This window comes from Vitis riparia, chromosome 11 (assembly GCF_004353265.1).
Source record: "Vitis riparia cultivar Riparia Gloire de Montpellier isolate 1030 chromosome 11, EGFV_Vit.rip_1.0, whole genome shotgun sequence".
In the NCBI taxonomy this organism is placed as follows: Eukaryota; Viridiplantae; Streptophyta; class Magnoliopsida; order Vitales; family Vitaceae; genus Vitis; species Vitis riparia.
The window spans coordinates 19,100,580-19,118,305 of NC_048441.1; the positions used below are offsets into that span (position 1 = coordinate 19,100,580).

General features: G+C 39.5%; 1 protein-coding gene across 2 annotated transcripts; it reads left to right on the forward strand.

Annotated features, from left to right (window-relative positions):
• Positions 1-9,680: 9,680 nt before the first annotated feature.
• LOC117925267 (protein trichome birefringence-like 16) lies at positions 9,681-15,436 on the forward strand. Of its 2 annotated transcripts, XM_034844231.1 has the most exons (6): positions 9,681-9,916; positions 10,876-11,115; positions 11,534-11,731; positions 12,150-12,332; positions 13,029-13,224; positions 14,216-15,436. In XM_034844231.1, exons 2-6 carry the CDS (start codon positions 10,962-10,964, stop codon positions 15,042-15,044), a joined length of 1,560 nt encoding a protein of 519 aa, XP_034700122.1. In that variant the 5' UTR covers positions 9,681-9,916; positions 10,876-10,961; the 3' UTR covers positions 15,045-15,436. The 2 variants fall into 2 exon arrangements, with proteins under 2 accessions (XP_034700122.1, XP_034700123.1); XM_034844232.1 differs by lacking the exon at positions 10,876-11,115 and having other exon boundaries at positions 9,808-9,916.
• The last annotated feature ends 2,290 nt before the right edge of the window (positions 15,437-17,726 follow it).

The window sequence follows — 17,726 nt, forward strand, 5'->3', positions numbered from 1 at the left end:
GGGCAGATCGGATACATCTAATGCCATACTGGGGCATATTTCCCTCGTTTAGCCATGGAGTTGATCGTTCTTTCACATGTCCATCACAGTTTCCATCACTCGGCCGAGTTATATTGTATTCGCCTCACTGACCATTGTTCCTGAGCCCTTCATTGATATGAGCTCTCAGTGGAGCGTTGTTCGAGACTCGTAGAGTCCCGTTTCAATCATTTCCAGCGGTTTGAGATTCGCAGCGTCCTGCCACACTGGGGCATATTTCCCCCCTCATCATTTCCTTCCAGTTTGGCGCTCAGAGTCGCCGATCATTCACGGTTTACGGCATTCAGAGCCATCATCGGTTTTCAGATAGACGTTCAGAGTTGCGTTCTCGGTTTCGACGTTCAGAGTTGTTATCACTTCTCAGTTTTGACGTTCAGAGCCATCATCATCACTTCTCAGCTTCGGCATTCAGAGCCATCATCGGTTTTCAGATAGACGTTCAGAGTTGCATTCTCGGTTTCGACGTTCAGAGTTGTTATCACTTCTCGGTTTCGGCGTTCAAAGTCGTCATCACTTCCTAGATTGACATTCAGAGTCGCATTCTCGATTTCGGCATTCAGAGCCACCATCCACTGCTTAGTTTTAGTGTTTAGAGTCACTATGTCTTCATTCAGGCTTCCAGAGCCATTGTTGTCACTTTGTTTAGGCTTCCAGAGCCATTTCTCTCATCTCGTGTCGGCTTCCAGAGCCATTGTTGTCACCTTGTTTAGGCTTCCAGAGTCATTTCTCTCATCTCGTGTCGGCTTCCAGAGCCATTGTTGTCACCTTGTTTAGGCTTCCAGAGTCATTTCTCTCATCTCGTATCGGCTTCCAGAGCCATTGTCGTCATCTTGTTTAGGCTTCCAGAGTCATTTCTCTCATCTCGTGTCGGCTTCCAGAGCCATTGTTGTCATCTTTGTTTAGGCTTCCAGAGCCGTTTCTCTCATCTCGTTTCGGCTTCCAGAGCCATCGTTGTCATCTTGTCTAGGCTTCCAGAGCCATTACTGTCATCTTGTTTAGGCTTTCAGAGTCATTTCTGTCATCTTGTTTAGGCTTCCAGAGCCATTATCGTCGTTTTGTTCGGGCTTCCAGAGCCATTTCTGTCATCCCGTTTCGGCTTCCAGAGCCATTTCTGTCGTCTTGTTTAGGCTTCCAGAGCTGTTATTTTCTAGTTTAGCGTTTAAAATTAGCTTTTGGGTTTGGCTTCCAGAGCTATTGTTTTCTAGTTTAAATTTTAGAGTTAGTTTTTGGTTTGGCTTCCAGAGCTGTTATTTTCTAGTTAAGCGTTTAGAGTTAGCTTTTTGGTTTGGCTTCCAGAGCTGTTGTTTTCTAGTTTAGATTTTAGGGTTGGTTTTTGGTTTGGCTTCCAGAGCTGTTATTTTCTAGTTTAGAGTTAGTTTTGGTTTGGCTTCCAGAGATGTTATCTTCTAGTCTAGTTTCGGAGTTAGTTTTTTTTGGTTTGGCTTCCAGAGCTGTTCTCCTAGTTTAGTTTTTAGGGTTAGTTTTTGGTTTGGCTTCCAGAGCCGTTGTTTTTCTTAGTTTAGCGTTTAGGGTCAGTCCCATCATCCAGAGTCGCAGTTCCTAGCATTCATATTCTCTGGCATGGCACATCTCACCTTCATGGATTTGTACTTATTCCCACTCTCTTCACCTCGTTACCCTGTGCTTATCACATATTCATCTCATAGTCCATATAGGGCAGTCTCCTTTAGACGCATTCTTGTTCGTACTCCAGGGTGGTTCGACCGCTACTCATCTTTGACATCGATCTTCGAGTCACTTTTGGAGACGTCTTAGCGGGAGTCTGGATCCTTAGTGTAGCTTCAGAGGCATTTTGTGACATCTTTTCTCTTAGGATTAGAGCCTTTGTGTTTGTCTGCTAGCCTGGGTGACTTTGCGTTTCACCAATGTCCCTATGGGGGTCTCTTTGATTCTTCGGTAGAGTTCACTTCATTCCACTCACTATTCACACTTGCTTTTCACTTCATTGATCATGTTCCTTACACTCGTGAACTCTACCGAAGAGGGGCATATTTGTAGACCCCCATTTGGGGGCTCATTTTCTACAGCTTACCTTTTGCCAAATGTCACCATCTAGGGGAAGCCACGTGTCACGTTTTGACTAGCTGCTAGGGAATCAGCCTTGCTTTTTGGAAAGCAAATCAGAGGCTGACACGTGGAGGGATCTTCAAGAAGGTTCTAGAAGGAGGAGCGTTTTGGGTAGAGAGACGTTGCCAGCTGCATGTGGAGGTGAGGGAGGCTGGCAGCAGAGGGTAGTGCTTTTTGAGGTGGTTTTCTGCAGAGGCTGTTAGGAGGACAAATCCGGGAGAGAGGAAAAGAAAAGAAAGAAAAAGAAAAGAAAAAAAGAGGTATCCTGGGTTTTGGGAGAGGACGGAGAGCTTTCAGGTGGGGGGAGCTTTTGTTGGAGATTTTTAGGGCAGTTGCTAGGATATCCATGTGAGAGAGGAAGAGAAAAAGACTGGAGAGAAAACAGAGAGGAGCAGATCGGGGATAGAGAGAAAGAGGTTTTTCTGGTGATATTTTGGGGGGGAGGAAGCTTTGGAGGAAAAAAGGAGGTATCCTGGGGTTTTGGGGAAGGTTGCAGAGGGCTTTTGGGGGAGGAAGCCTTTGGTTTAGTTTTTTTTGGGGAGTGAGAAGCAGACGAAAGAAAAAAAAGCAGAGAGAGCTTTGAGGTTGAGGGGGGATGCTGTTAGAGATATTTTGGGAGGTTTAGCTGAAAAAGAGGAGTGAGATTTCTGGAAAGAGTGGGAGGAGTGAGATTTCTGGAGAGGGTTTCCTTGAGCTTAGGCTGCTACAGAGGCAGGCTTATGACAGAGAGAGGTCTAGAGAGGCTGCCGAGGAGCTTTTTGAGGGAGAGGTTTTGAGTTTTGGTTATTTTTGGCGCAGAGAGCTTTCTCTGGGGGGGAGCTTTTTATTTTGATTTTAGAGGGTGAGCTTTCCCTGGAGAGGAGAGGGGCAGCTTTAGAGAGGAGATTGGTTTTGTGAGGGAGGAAGCTAAGAGAGAGGAAACAGAGCATATTTCTGGAGCTGAGGAGCAACAAATCACAGAGGAGACGGTTCTCTGGTTGAAGAGGTTACCTAGAACCATAGAAAAGGGTCTCCAGGTTTTCCCTAGGGGTAAGTATTCCACTCTGTTCTTGTTTCTTTCTTTTCCTCTTCATATATTGTTATTGAGATACATTGTTATTGATCTTGGGATGAGTTATGCTCTGTTTTTATGGTCGACTGCGCCTCTTTTGCTTCTGTTTGTGATTGGAATTTTGTTTAACTTTGTTTTACCTCCCATGTGGCATTTTAAAGAAAAAGACCTTTTAATTCACCCACCTGCAAGCCTATTGACTAAGAGATGAAATGTGGTTCTTAATGCTTCATCTTATTTTCTTCCGTCATTGTTCTATTTTACTACTTTTCCCTCTGTTCTCGGCGTTGGGATTTTTCTTGGACATGAAGCCGTACTGGGTAGTGAATCTGCAACAATTACAGGAGATTCCAATCTTGATACATTAATTGCATGCGATTCATGCGACCATAGGATATCATGAGTTCTGTGTGGGATTTAATCCCGAAGGCATTTATGAGGATTCATGGTCATGCCCAAGATGCGCAGTAGCTGGAATGCCAGGAAAATCTGTGATGTTTGGCTTATGAGATGGTAATAGTGAACGTTTGCTGGAAGATGGTCTTCTAGAGAGCTGCCTGTATTTGTTATAGATGCTGGTGAGACGGCTCTGGTTGTTTCGATGGTCTAAGGGCATCAATGGATGGAATATTGCAATGACTGGAAATTTGAATCGCATTTGATTTCCGATATTAATTGTTTGGAGTCTCTAACTCCATCTGCTGCGCGAGCCTGCATTATATTGACCCGGTTTGGACCGACGGGAGTCACTTCACTTATGAATCTTCCTGGTGTTGCTATTGCTTTGGTTGGTAACAATACTAGCAACCGTAGACAACAAATCATGTTAGCCTCACCTTCACAGCAAAGCATTTATGGGCACAGTAATAACCAACAAAATGCACCCACCATGTCCTTCTCTCTACACCACATACTTCTCACACTCCACCCTACCCATACCTCATTTTTCTCACCATGCATATACCCATTCTCATCCCATCACCTTTTCTCTCTCTAGTTTCCTACACCCATTCCTCACTAAACCTCACCACTTAATTCTCCAATTTCATTTTTATATTCACCTATACAATCATACCCATTTTCTAACTCCATTATCTGCCGTACCCACGTCACATATCTCCCCTGCATGTACTCATTTGACTACAGCTTCAAAAACCTATCTCTCTCTCTAGATTTCCACATTGTTCTCACCACCACATTCATCCTAACTTTCTTTCAACTCAGTTGCCTCGTACCCACTAACCCATTAATACCCTTTTCCCATCATCCATGTTACTAATGATATCCACACCTTCATACACATCAGATCTCATGCATGGAGTCTAGGCATTATGGCTGTGGGATGAGATGAACGGTTTAGGTCATTCTACAGCAAAAATGATGATTTTCCCTCATATACCTAGACCCAAAAGATACCCAGTGGAGGATGATTCATGAGGTGTTTGGCTGCATGCAGACTCGGTCAGTTTGTTTTATGGCATTAGTGCATTGGATTCACTTTGTGGGGAAACCTAAGCTGCTATGAGAGTTTGCACCAGTCTTATAGTTATCCAAGCTGAGGAAGCATTGACCCTTTCTTAGGGAAGTGATCTAATTGGCATGCAAAGAGACTGGAATGAGGAATTGCAATCTTGCCGGGAGTTTCCCCATACATCTCCTCAGGAAAGGATCTTGCGGGATAGGGCCCTCTACAAAGTGACTTCTGACTTTGTTGATGCAGCAATAAGTGGTGCTATTGGAGTCATCAGCAGATGTATTCCCCCAATAAGTCCTACTGATCCGGAGTGTTTTCACATGTATGTTCACAACCTTATATTCTTCAGTTTTGCTGATTGACGCGAACCTTGATCAGTTGTCTAAGAAGCGTGCATCAGATCCTATTTCAAAGATTGAGAGCAGAAACTTGTCACGCAATTCATCTGAAAAAGCTTCCAATGATTTGTCGCATGGAACTAGTGGAACTTCCAATGGGGAAAATTGTGATGGCTTAATGAAACTGGAATTTAATGGTGTACAAGAATTGGCCTATGATGTTTCTTCTGAGACTCAATCAATCGACAGTGAGCAGGCTACTTATGCTTCTGCAAATAATGATTTGAAAGGCGTCGAAGCATACCAGGAAGCTGATGTACCTGGACTTTATAATCTCGCGATGGCCATTATTGATTACGGGGGTCATAGAGTTGTAGCTCATAGTGTTTTGCCTGGCATCCTTCAAGGGGATAAATCAGACTCTCTTCCGTATGATTTGGGTTGACATGCCACTGAAGTTACAAGAGTGTGATTTTGCGGGCACCCCTTACATTCCTGTTTATGTGATGCTACCTCGGGGTGTCATTAATATGAAGCGTGAGCTGGTTGATCCAGACGGTTTATTGAAGCAGCTAAGGATATTGAAATCAGTCGATGTTGATGGTGTTATGGTTGATTGCTGGTGGGGAATAATAGAGGCACATGCTCCACAAGAGTATAACTGGAATGGTTATAAGAGGCTGTTTCAGATTGTGCGTGAGCTTAAATTTAAGCTACAAGTTGTATTGTCATTTCATGAATGTGGTGGCAATATTGGTGGTGATATTACAGGCTCAAACCTGTACCTCACCATGGGACACCTCACTTCTCCAACCTGCAGATGTGTGGGACCCTCCATCAATGGATTTTCAAGCTTTGCTACCACATTGCCATGCAAACAGAGTCTGTGAACTCTCTGAACCTGACATCTTTTAATGGGCAGAAGTATTTGGAATTAATATCGAGCCTGGCTTTGGAAAATACTGTGCAAAGAAATCCGATGTAGCTCTTGGCAATGTAATTATGTAGTCAGATGTGGTGGCATGGGAAGTGGACACAGTACTGTACGCATAAGGCTTCTAGATAAGAACAAGTGGCAGCTGTGGGTCGCAATGCTGATTTATTTAATCTGGAAAGCCTCCGTTACGTGAACCCTGCAGCACAGTGGCTTGTATTTGGTCCCACTAATGCCCAAATGATGAGTTTGCAGCGCAAGTCCAGAGGGAGTTTTAAAGGGATTAGAGAGAAGAGTTTGTTTGAGAAAATAGGCAACTGAAAGCTGAAACAGGAGAGAGAAAGAGAATGCTCTCAGGTTTCATGTCCTTCAGAGTTTGATGAGGGGAAAAGAAGTTGTCCTCGAACGACGCCGGCGGCTTGCCGCCGGCGGCGAAGCACCTCCGCCATCACCACCATGACGCACACCCTCCCACTTTCACTGCCCTATTTCTTGCAAACTTTACCTGCGCTGGACCTTGACGCCACTATTCTTACTTTCCCCATGGCGTACAGGCTGTCTATAGATCTCAAAGTCATCTCCCTTCTCCCAGCCGCTATGCCACGGATAACCTTTTCCTTGGAACAATGAGTCCTAAACTCCATTTAGAGCTCATTGACCCTTCAGCTACATATCTACAATGAGCACCTTCCCACAAAGGGCACTGCTTCTTCCACCGTTTCTAGCAACTAATTCCTTTAGAAGGTGATCAAGAGTTGGAGTTTTGAGTGAGATCATTAGGTTCAGGCTTAAAGCATAGTGGCCCCGAGTGTATATATATCAGCAGCTACACTGTTGCTGCACCTGTTGCTGAGTTGGGTGGCTGCGTACCAGATAGGGCTGGGGTTGGTGTTTTTGTCGCTGGCGCTGAGCCACTCAAGGTGGATAATTGTGGTGGCTCAGTTCTTCTATAATGTAAAGAGCGAGAAGTGTAAGTGCACGTGGAGCAGAACCAGTGTCTTCTGGTGACCCTGCTCCTAATTCGCTAAGTTCCGATCTGCACCAAACAGCACAAGCGAGTTACGCAACTGGGAGAACTTCACATCGTGTTCCCTCTGAAGCCAATTCCTCGCATCAGGCTGCTGAATCTTTGACGCAGCTGCTGTAGAAGGTTTCTATCCAGTAAGAGGATTGGTTCATCTTCATGAAAATTCTAATCCTCGGGTAATTCACCGAGATTTTAAGGTCAGCGATGTCCTACAGCAGGAGATGAAACACCTTCAAATGCCACAAAGCAGAAAGTTGCAGCTGCAAAGCAGTATATTGAGAACCATTACAAGGAGCAAATGAGAAGTCTTCAGGAGAGGAGGGAACGGCGAAATATACTGGAAAAGAAGTTGGCTGATGCTGACGTCTCTGAGGAAGATCAGAATAACCAGCTAAAACATCTGGAGAAGAAGGAAACTGAATACATGCGTCTTCAAAGGCATAAGATGGGTTCTGATGATTTTGAATTATTGACAATGATCAGAAGGCGAGCAGTTCGTGGAGGGGATATGGAGAAAAGGACCGGGGAAGGAATGATAGCAAACCAGGATGAAGTAATGTGGGCCCAACTGAAGCATATGCTTTGAAAATGTAACACAAAGAGGAATGTGATTGCAAATATGATTGTCTTTTGGGACGTTTTTGTGAAATTCCTGTGCTGTGTACTTGTGTCAATCAATGCTCTGGCCATGGGCACTGCCGTGGTGGATTTTGTCAGCGTCACAGATGGTGGTATGGAACAGATGCAGTTGCCGTCACGGAACCGTGTCTGTATGGATGGTTATTGAGCTGCTGCCTTATTTGACTTGTATGCAAAGTGTGGGCGCATTGACAAGGCATGTGAATTGTTCCATGGTTTGAAGAATGAAGGGTGCCTTGGTGATTATGTCAGGTCTTGAGGGAAGGCATCCAATCAAATCTCACTGGTGGAAGCTTTGCATGGCCACCTTTCGCGTGCGGCTTTAGGTCATGTGCCTTTCTTGTTCATTTATCTATTTTATTTTACTATTTATTTATTTATTTTTATTATTATTATTTTATTATTTTTATTTCTCTCTTTATTATTTCCTCATCTCAGAATTTCAAAATAATTCCCTACACCCCCATATTCCGTATAAATTCTTGGATCCTAGTTTTCTTTTTTTAATTTTTCCAAACTTCATTTTTATTAAATAATTTATTTATTTATTTATTCACTTTTAATTTTCATCTTTAGGATTTTTTTTAGAATCATCCAAGAGTCCCGCTTTCAATAAAATTCGTTGCCATTTTCTCTTCGGCAAGTCTTCTTCATATTTTAAAATATTTTAAAATAAGCATAGATTCAATTCCGTAATTCCGAATAATGGGATTTATGGAATTAATTCATGCGAAATAAACGGGCTTTGGTGGGGGCCCTACATACTTGATTTTATAATTGATTGATTGATTGTTTGATTCATTAACTGTATGTGATTGATTTACTCTGTTCCTTGATGTACATATGGATATTCTGTGTTTATTCACTAACCCCCTTTCATAATAGCGCATTCGAGATTGCTGCCCAGGTACGCATTCACTCGTTCTGATAATTCATCTTATATATTCTGATTCTCATACATGCATGATTGATGTGGGTATTCATTGATTTTATTCATCCATTGCCATGATAGCTTCATTTTATTAGTAGAGACCCGACTTTAGGGACTTAGAGGGGTGCTACGGTCTTTACCGTACCTTCCCGATAAGTAACCTGACCCCCGAACCCGATCCGGTTTTTCGTAGATCACCTTTTCCAAAATAAGGAGTCACACTTAGGGTTTTTCTTTCTTATTTTGTTTACCCTTTAAAAAATAAAACAAAAATAAGTGGCGACTCCAAGTCATTTTCAAATAATCAATAAAAATCAATTTTTTTCAAAAAAAGATCGAGTTTCGCCATCGAGTGGGAAACGCATTGAGCCGAAATGCGGGGTCCACAAAAGTATTATTCTTTTTCTATGATTTATTTTTTCCCCAAACTTCCTTTTTTTCTTTTTTTCTTTTTTTCTTATATATATATATATATATATATATATATATATATATATATATATATATATCTTATTTTTATTATTTTTCACTCACACCCCAATTCTACATAATGCCCTATCTTTTATAATTACTTTCCATATTCTTCCTTCCTTTATTTATGGTTTACGTTAACTTCATTAATTTTATTCAAGGTTTTAACCAAATATATCTAATTTTCTATATATTTTAAATTTGATCAAATACCTCATTTATCATTTTTTATTTCTATTTACTTCCCTCCTCACTCAAGGAAATACATGATAAAATTTTAAATCCATAGGAGTTATATGTATTTAGCTAAAACCTCGAGGTTAATGAAATTAATCATTTATATGGATTTTAGCAGTAATTTTAAGTTTAATATTTAATATTTTTCTATTTTCTTCGAAATTTTCATCAAATTAAAAATAATGTAGATCTTATATAAATTAACTTAATGAGACGTGGCCACACGTTTAAGTCTCAATTAGTCAACCATTTTTTCTTAAAATAAAATCCTAACTCATTAGGTTTTGAATCCGCATCACATTTGTCGTGATTGATTCAACTACTTATTCTTTTTATTTTATTTTATTTCCATTTACTAATCTCATTGATTAAATATAAATGATACCACTTCGCAGCACTTCCACCGCACCCATTTTCGTTGCCTCCACGTCGTCGCACGCGCGGAAAACTCACCAACTCCACAAAATTCGCCGTGGAAATAGAAGAAAACATTGCCGCGTTAACACCAAAAGATCTTCTTAGTTTTCTCCGCGTTATTCTCGTCCGTACCCCTAGATCGCTCATTTATTATCTAAACCCCTTCCACCGTCCATCGGCTTTCCGCTTCCCGTTGTCTTTCATTTTCCATTTCCTTTTGTTTTCTAATTTTTTTAATCTTTCAGAGTAGTTCAGAGAGTTCGCTTTCAGGTAAATTACGTTGCTTCTTTGTCTGATTTCTTTGTTGTACATGGTTTTTTTTTTTTCAATTGGGTTTTCGAATTTGGTTGTGGGTGGTCTCGTGTCAGCGTGGTGAGTTAGGTTTTGATAGGGAGTTTCGGTATCGATTCTGATCTGGAAAATCATAGATGTGGTAATTGTGTTATTCTTGTTTAATAATTTGTAATAGAATTGTAAGATCTGATTTCGGTTTGTGTAGCCCTTTTGCTGCTGTTGTTTGTTTGTTTGAAATTATTAGAAGGATATGGTGGGGTGATGAAATGTGGGAACTTTTCCCCTTTTTGGGATGAAGTGATCAGGCAGTGTGTTACTGGGGATTTTGAGAGATTGGAGGAACTGGCTTGTACTATTATGCATTGCCCTTGTTAAGCTGACTTGATGTTAAGGGGTTTTTTAGGTGTGGAGTGAAATTCAAACTTCCCGGAGAGGAGGGGTAGTTTCTTTTATACTATAAAATGAGTTTTGAATTAAACTGGGCTTGTGTGGTTGAGATCTGAAAGTGTTGTTTGGTCTGGAAGTGGATGTAGAGTCTTCTATTTGGTAGAAGATTCATTTGTCTGGGCTTTAGGTGGAATGTGGGCATTCATTTTAGTAAATCAGGTCTAACTTTTGTAATGAACCAACTTCATGAACTAAATCACTATAACGGGCAGAGTATGGTGGCTGTAATTTTGAAGTTTTGGGATTTCATTTTGAAAATAATCACAGGCTGCCTTATGGCAATAAGATTATTAGAGGGAATAAGCTCTTTTCTTGTCCAATTCCAGATCCAGGTTTTTTTTTCCTTGTGAAATTTGTGTCTCTATGAGCTTTGTTTTTCTTGCCCTAATTATCTATGTTTGCTTCCATTTTATGAAGTGCAGAACCAATTACATTGTATTGTTGAGTTTTGAATCCTTTTTTAATGTTTATCTCCCCATATTTTACAGGCTATAAATTGAACTATTCAAGAGAATACAATGCATTTGTAGGCATCTGAACACTTTTAATTTCATATATTTTGTGTGCACTAAGGATGAAAGGGGGATTTTATGGATTGCGGGGTAAACAACTCTCTCTCATCCTCCTTGTTCTTGTGTGCACAACCATTCTTATTTGGGCATGGGAGAAAACCCCGCTTCTTACAACCTTACTTCCACCTCAGAATCGCTTGTTGCAGCTGTATCCAGGTTTGCTTTAAGTGATATCCTTTCTCTTTTTTCTTCTGAGAACTTTGTTTTCATTTGGTTCTCATCTAGGATTAATGCTATAAATATTACTAAAGCCATTTCAAAGGATTTAGAGTTTAGTTGAAGACCATAATGAAGGATCCTTCTTGCCAATACATGAGAGCTCTACCTCCAAGCTATTGGATGGAGTGTTCTTTGTTGTATGTGCCAAAAATGATGGAACTTATCAGTGAATGCGGATGAAAGGTTCTGAAGTCTCACATGGCGCTTTCAAATTAGCATGCACTATACTTTTCTACAAGAGAAACATTAGGGGATTCCCATGAATTTATAAACTTAGAATCATGAAATAGTTTTATGCTACTTCTTTATTCACATCTTTACATTGTTTTCATCTGCTGGGTGGATATTCAAACAGGTCCTGCTTTAGAAAGCTCGTCAAAACCACCAATACATAAGAACAAAGATATATCTACTTCTCCGGAAGACAAAGAAGTGGTGAATGGCCAAGAAGAAAAAGCTTTTAGTTTAGTAGATCAGTCGAATCCTGAAAAAAGCTCCCCTGGAATTTGGAACAGTGACAGCAATGTGATAACTCCCTCTGATGAGAAGAAAGGTAAGATTGCCTTTTATTTATGTCCTGATGTTGGTGAAGTAGTGACCTCATGTTTTTGAGCAAATGCTTGAGTTATTTTGTGCTGGATCCCATGTATGATGAACAATTCTTCAATTATGTATAGTCTCACCAGATTGGATATCTCTAGTTGTTCTGCTTCCTGTATGTCAAATGTTTAAGGTTATCAGATTAGCATGTTGGTTACATAGCCAAATCATGAATTTTGTATTTTCTTTGTTTATTCCTACTTTGAATTGTCATTTGTCCTGAGCTGAACTGTTGAAATCCAGTTACTTTTAATCTCATTTTTGAATTGCACTGACCATGAAATAAGCATTCTCCATTTGTTTATTTCAGATGTCATAGCATACTCAGGACTAAAGTCACTAAAGTTTTGTATTTTATTGTGGCCTTGCAGGAGATCCCATAAATGTCCCCAAAGAAGAATCCAGAGACAATAGAGTGCCAGAAGGAAAGAGTAGTTCAAAAAAAGCAGAAGATGTGGATTTGGTTGTAGCAGCACCAATAAGCTCTGCGAATAAAAGCTCTTCACTAGAGGGAAAAGAATATAAAAATTCAACAATAAGTGCAGGAAATCAAGGTAGAATATTTGATTGAATTTGATTTTGACGTTGATTTATTTTTTATGCCGTTGAGGTTTGGTTCAAGTGGTAAAGGGTTATGGTGGGTATATGGGAGGTTCTAGTTTCAAGTCCTAATGGGAAAGAGAAAAAGAAAAAAAAAAAAACATATAAATTATTTTTATTTAATTTAATTTAATTTTTATTTTATTAGTTTCTAACTCCAGAGTCTTCACATGGACTGGAAACTCAATGGAGAGAACCTTAACAAAAGCTTTGTCTCATAGGCATGTTGTCAGAGGTAAATGATCAATTTAGGTTGTTCCATCAATGGGTTGACTTGAATTAGAAAAGAGTTGAATGTCCATAACTGTGTGAAGCTTGACTTTTGATTGGTTAAACTAAAAGCTGATGGGAGATTTTATTGATCTGACTTTTGTACGATCTCCATGGTGCCTTAGCATTTGGACTCTGTAGTTGTAGCAGCAGCAGCAGCTCATGACTGAAGCTTAGTGGAAATTTAGTTTACTCTAATATATCCTAGACACAGATTAGTAAATGGTTTTCCACACCCGGCCACTTCTCTTCATTATTGAAAGGGTGTATATCCTATGATGATGTAAATCTGACACACCCATTACCTTTAATTTGTATATTTACATATTTATACATTGTAACTGATTGGTGATTCTCTTTTTATTTGGCCTTTGCTCCAGCCTGTAACTATGCTATAGGAAAATGGGTTGAGGATGATAGTCGGCCTTTTTATTCTGGGTTTGAATGCAAGCAATGGCTATCGCCAATGTGGGCTTGCCGGTTGACGCAGCGCACAGATTTTGCATATGAGAAGTTTCAGTGGCAGCCAAAAAATTGTAAAATGGACAAATTTACAGGGTCAAACTTCTTGAGAAGGTACTACTGCATTTGAGAAATTTACATATAATGATCAGACTTAATATGTTTGTTGCACGTTAGGTTAGTTTCAACAGCTAAATGAATCCAACCTAATCCACATAAACTACTGCTAAGATCAGACCTTACCAGGTGGATGCAATTTGTGTTGGGCTCAATTAAAATGTTTTTTAAGTTGTGTTCTGGAGTTGTTAAAAACATCACCTCAAATGACTTGCAGTTGGATTGGATTGGTTCAGGTGTCGCACAACCCGACTTAAGAAATATGTATATCAGCAAACAAGAGAAGTGATTGTTCTAGGGCTACTGATCACTCTCAATTCTCCAGTTATTTGATGCCAATTTCTTTCTTTCGACTTAATCTTTTAGTTTGTAATGCAAGCCCAATCTAGCCAATCTGCTTGAGATCATAATATCTCAACTATTGGTGAATTGATACTGTTGAGCTATAATCACCTCAAACTAGGTTTTCTGGAGTTCATATTGCACATTCAAATTGTGTCAAAGCTACAACCTGGACGTTCTACACCTGAGGTGCACATACCAGTTTGGCTGAGTTGCACACCCCAAGCCCCTTGACCACCATCACTTGGAGACACAAGGCCCTTTTTTTTAGAGTAGTTTCTTCATTCCGGACTGAACATATTGGACTATGGGTCATTCCTCTCCTTGCACACTTGGATCACAGGTGCTAATGTTATATTCTGGATTCTAGTGCATTCCAGTAAATAGAATTTACTCTCTTGTGCTTTCATTTGTTATTTGCTTTGGTTTGCTGTTTTCATAACAATGATCTCTCTACCTTCTGCTTAGCCCTCGAGTCCTGTCTCAAGTGATGAAGGTTTGGGAAGGGCTTGTGGGAGGTGAGAGGTTTCAGGTTCAAATCCCAATGTGGAAAAAAATTTAAAAATAGAAATCTTCCCGCCTTCTGCTTATCTTAATATAGTCTGAAATCGTATGCTACTGTGCTGATTCTATTGATGCATTCCAGGATGCAGGACAAAACCCTAGCTTTTATTGGGGATTCATTGGGCAGACAGCAGTTCCAATCTCTAATGTGCATGATCACGGGTGGTAAGGAAAGTCCTGATGTCACTAGCGTGGGATGGAAGTATGGTCTGGTCAAAGCTCGTGGTGCTCTACGCCCTGATGGGTGGGCATATTGGTTCCCAGGCACCAATACTACCATCCTCTATTACTGGTCAGCAAGCCTCTGTGACTTGGAACCACTTAACAGCACGAACCCAACCACAGATTATGCCATGCACCTTGATCGGCCACCGGCATTCCTGCGTAGATTCCTTAACAAGTTTGATGTTCTGGTTCTCAACACAGGACACCATTGGAACAGAGGGAAGCTTAAGGCAAACAAGTGGGTCATGCATGTAGGAGGTGTGCCCAACACTGATACAAAGATAGCAGAAATTGGAGGGGCAAAAAATCTCACCATCCACAGTATTGTCAAGTGGGTAGACTCACAGCTCCCAAAATATCCAGGCTTGAAAGCATTCTACAGGACTATCTCTCCTAGGCATTTCTTTAATGGGGACTGGAACACAGGAGGGAGCTGTGACAACACCACCCCTCTGTCTGATGGGAAAGAAGTTTTAAAAGACGAATCTCTGGATCCTGTTGCAGTGGCAGCTGTGAAGGGGACGAGGGTTAAGGTCTTGGACATAACAGCATCATCGCAACTTAGAGACGAGGGTCATATATCTCGGTATAGCATCAGAGCCACACCAGGAGTGCAGGATTGTTTGCACTGGTGTTTACCCGGCATTCCTGATATGTGGAATGAAATCCTCTTTGCACAGCTTTAGTCCAAGGAAGCGGCTGCAGAACGAAGAATCCCCATGGCATGCCTTGGAATAATAGGTGCTATCTCGACGCTCAAACCAATAGCAAATATTGAATACTGCACTTCTCCACGGGATACAATCTCATAGGATATTGACCTCATTTTTTCACTATTTTTTGTGCTGTATCACTATCTTAGGCCTAGAAGGGCCTGAGAAGGAGAGAAGGGTGGGTGGGGGTGTTGGAGAAGATGATGGGCAGAAAAAAAAAATCGAGAAATTGTAACAGAAACCAGAGTCTCAACACCCAAAAATTGGATTAGAATTTTAGATCAATGTTGCAATATATAACAATTTCTTCCCCCATATATATAACAATCAATATAGAGATGCTAAATGAAGGGAATTTAATTTCATTCAGATATAAATAGGCTGCCCTCAAGGTCTGACAGCAGAACCATCAACAATTTGAGCATCAGTTCACACCCATACTGCCCAAATTGAGGATTAAGTTTTTCAACATGAGATCAATCGACATCGGCAACAAATCAGCCTAAATTTCTGGGTGATTACTACCATAAACTCAGTCCTAGTTTGTATCAAAATTAACCAGAATTTAGCAGTTTTTCCAGCATAAAAAAGAATCTGTCCACATTTACACCATAATTTGAGTATTTGTGACATATCCCACATTGACTAACGCTTGATTTTTAACACCAATCAGAGAATTTGGTTTTGAGTTGTTGGAAAGCTGAGTGATAGTTTACATACATTTTCCAGCCTAGGCAAGTCTACCATGAAATCTACAGCAAGGTTACACCCATCAAAAAGACTGAAAATGAATCCTATTCCATATTCCATATTCCATATTCCATGAATATAAAAGGAAAATACTACTCTTCAAAGGGATTCACGAACCAACCTAATTTCAATATGCAAACTGTCAATTCTGGTATGAATGCTTATATATATTGATTATTTTTATCTATGTGGACAAATAGTATCGAAAGCCAATCTCAATGTGAAATTCTATCTGTTTCGTGAAATATAATGACAGTACTAATATTATTTCTAATGAACATTGGACTAACAACGGGTGAGTTGTTGAATTCTATATTAAAGCTTCACAATGCCAAATAAAGAAGGATTAAATTAAAAGCACCAATCATAAAATTACAAAAAGAGAGCCTGACAGATCCTACTTCTCCGTTAGACCAATGGAACTTGGATCTAAGGAAAGTTTTCTTTGCTGTAATAACTTGACTTCTTGGACCTTTCAAAGATTCCAAGGTTTTCGGTCCTTCCAAGCATTCGAGACCAAACAAGAAACATTAATTTCCGGACAATTTTGTGGCTGGATCCACCAAGAGCTCCTTGCCAGCTTTAAAAACATCCTTCCCAAAGAGCGAGAAAACCAAAGAATAAATACTATGGGTTTATTTGGTTCAAAAGAAATTTGTGAGAAATAATTTTATCATATTTGACTTTAAAATAAAAAAATTAATTATATATTTTAAAATTATTTAATTTTTATATAATAAAAAATTAAATAAATTTTTCTTTAATAAAAACGATTTAAAAAATTGCATTATAATATGATAGAGAGAGTCATCTTTACTTAAATTCCACACAAATTTATCCTCCAAAATACATAATAAGTAATTGCGTAAGGGTAAAGATAATAGAAAACTTCTATTATTGGCTTGTAAAATTAGAATCCGAAAACTTTCAAATCTCAAACCCCAATTACATCCAATTTTCAATTACATAAAAATGTTTTATATAAGAAATTAATTCCTTAACTATAAATAAGAATGGATACTTCAATTGTAATGACCGAAAAATCTGTTAAAAAAATATCTTAATAGGAAAATATTAAAGATTTATAAATTGACTCTAAAAAGAAATTGTACATTGAACAAAATTTTAAAAATTTAGAGATATATTTATAAATATTTTTCTTAAAAAATATATTTTTTTATTGTATAATGTATACAAGAATATTGTTTAAATATTGTTTTATTCGTATTCAAATATTACCTTATTTTTATAAAAATATTTCTAAAAAAAAAATATTAGAGATAAAATAATACACGCTATCACAAAAATCACTCTTGGCTCTTACAGTGCCGTGTCCCCATCATTGTCGGCATAAACTTTTAGATTGCGGCTAAACAGAACGGGCAAAGGTTGCGGGAAAGAAAAAACTTGTGACATTTCAGATTTTGTTGATTGTAAGAACAATCGAATCCATACTCCCAACAACATCCTGTGTTTGCAGTTGTACTACATTAACCAAGATTGCAATGTTGTACAGTTTCCTCTTTATATTCTTCTATACGGCTCTCTTCGGTGGAAGCCGTCATAAATTGGCACCACAGTGGAAGAATGCTAAAATCAACGTCCCATTATTATTGGTTAATTGCTTTTATATCGGATGGGGTAATGTGGGGCTGGTGGCCTTATCTCAGCCATTAGTTCATTTTAATAAACTGATGGGTTGGGCCCACCAGTCGTTACGGTCTTTAATCTGGCCGTTATACATTCGGCACAGCTCTGATTCATGGGCCCATCATATCCACAATTGTCTCTAAAGTAAGTGGTAGCGTCGGCTGGCCTTCACCATGTAGGCCCATTCAATCCATTATTTGAAAAGGCGCTTTTTTTTTTTTCTCTCTTTTAATTTCCTTTTACAAATCATTAACT

Bases quoted from the DNA above. Each gene is read 5' to 3' on its own strand.
- LOC117925267 (XM_034844231.1), top strand. From the start codon at position 10,962: ATGAAAGGGGGATTTTATGGATTGCGGGGTAAACAACTCTCTCTCATC. The intron at 11,116-11,533 runs GTTTGCTTTAAG...ATATTCAAACAG, and splicing joins CTTGTTGCAGCTGTATCCAG to GTCCTGCTTTAGAAAGCTCG. The intron at 11,732-12,149 runs GTAAGATTGCCT...GTGGCCTTGCAG, and splicing joins TCCCTCTGATGAGAAGAAAG to GAGATCCCATAAATGTCCCC.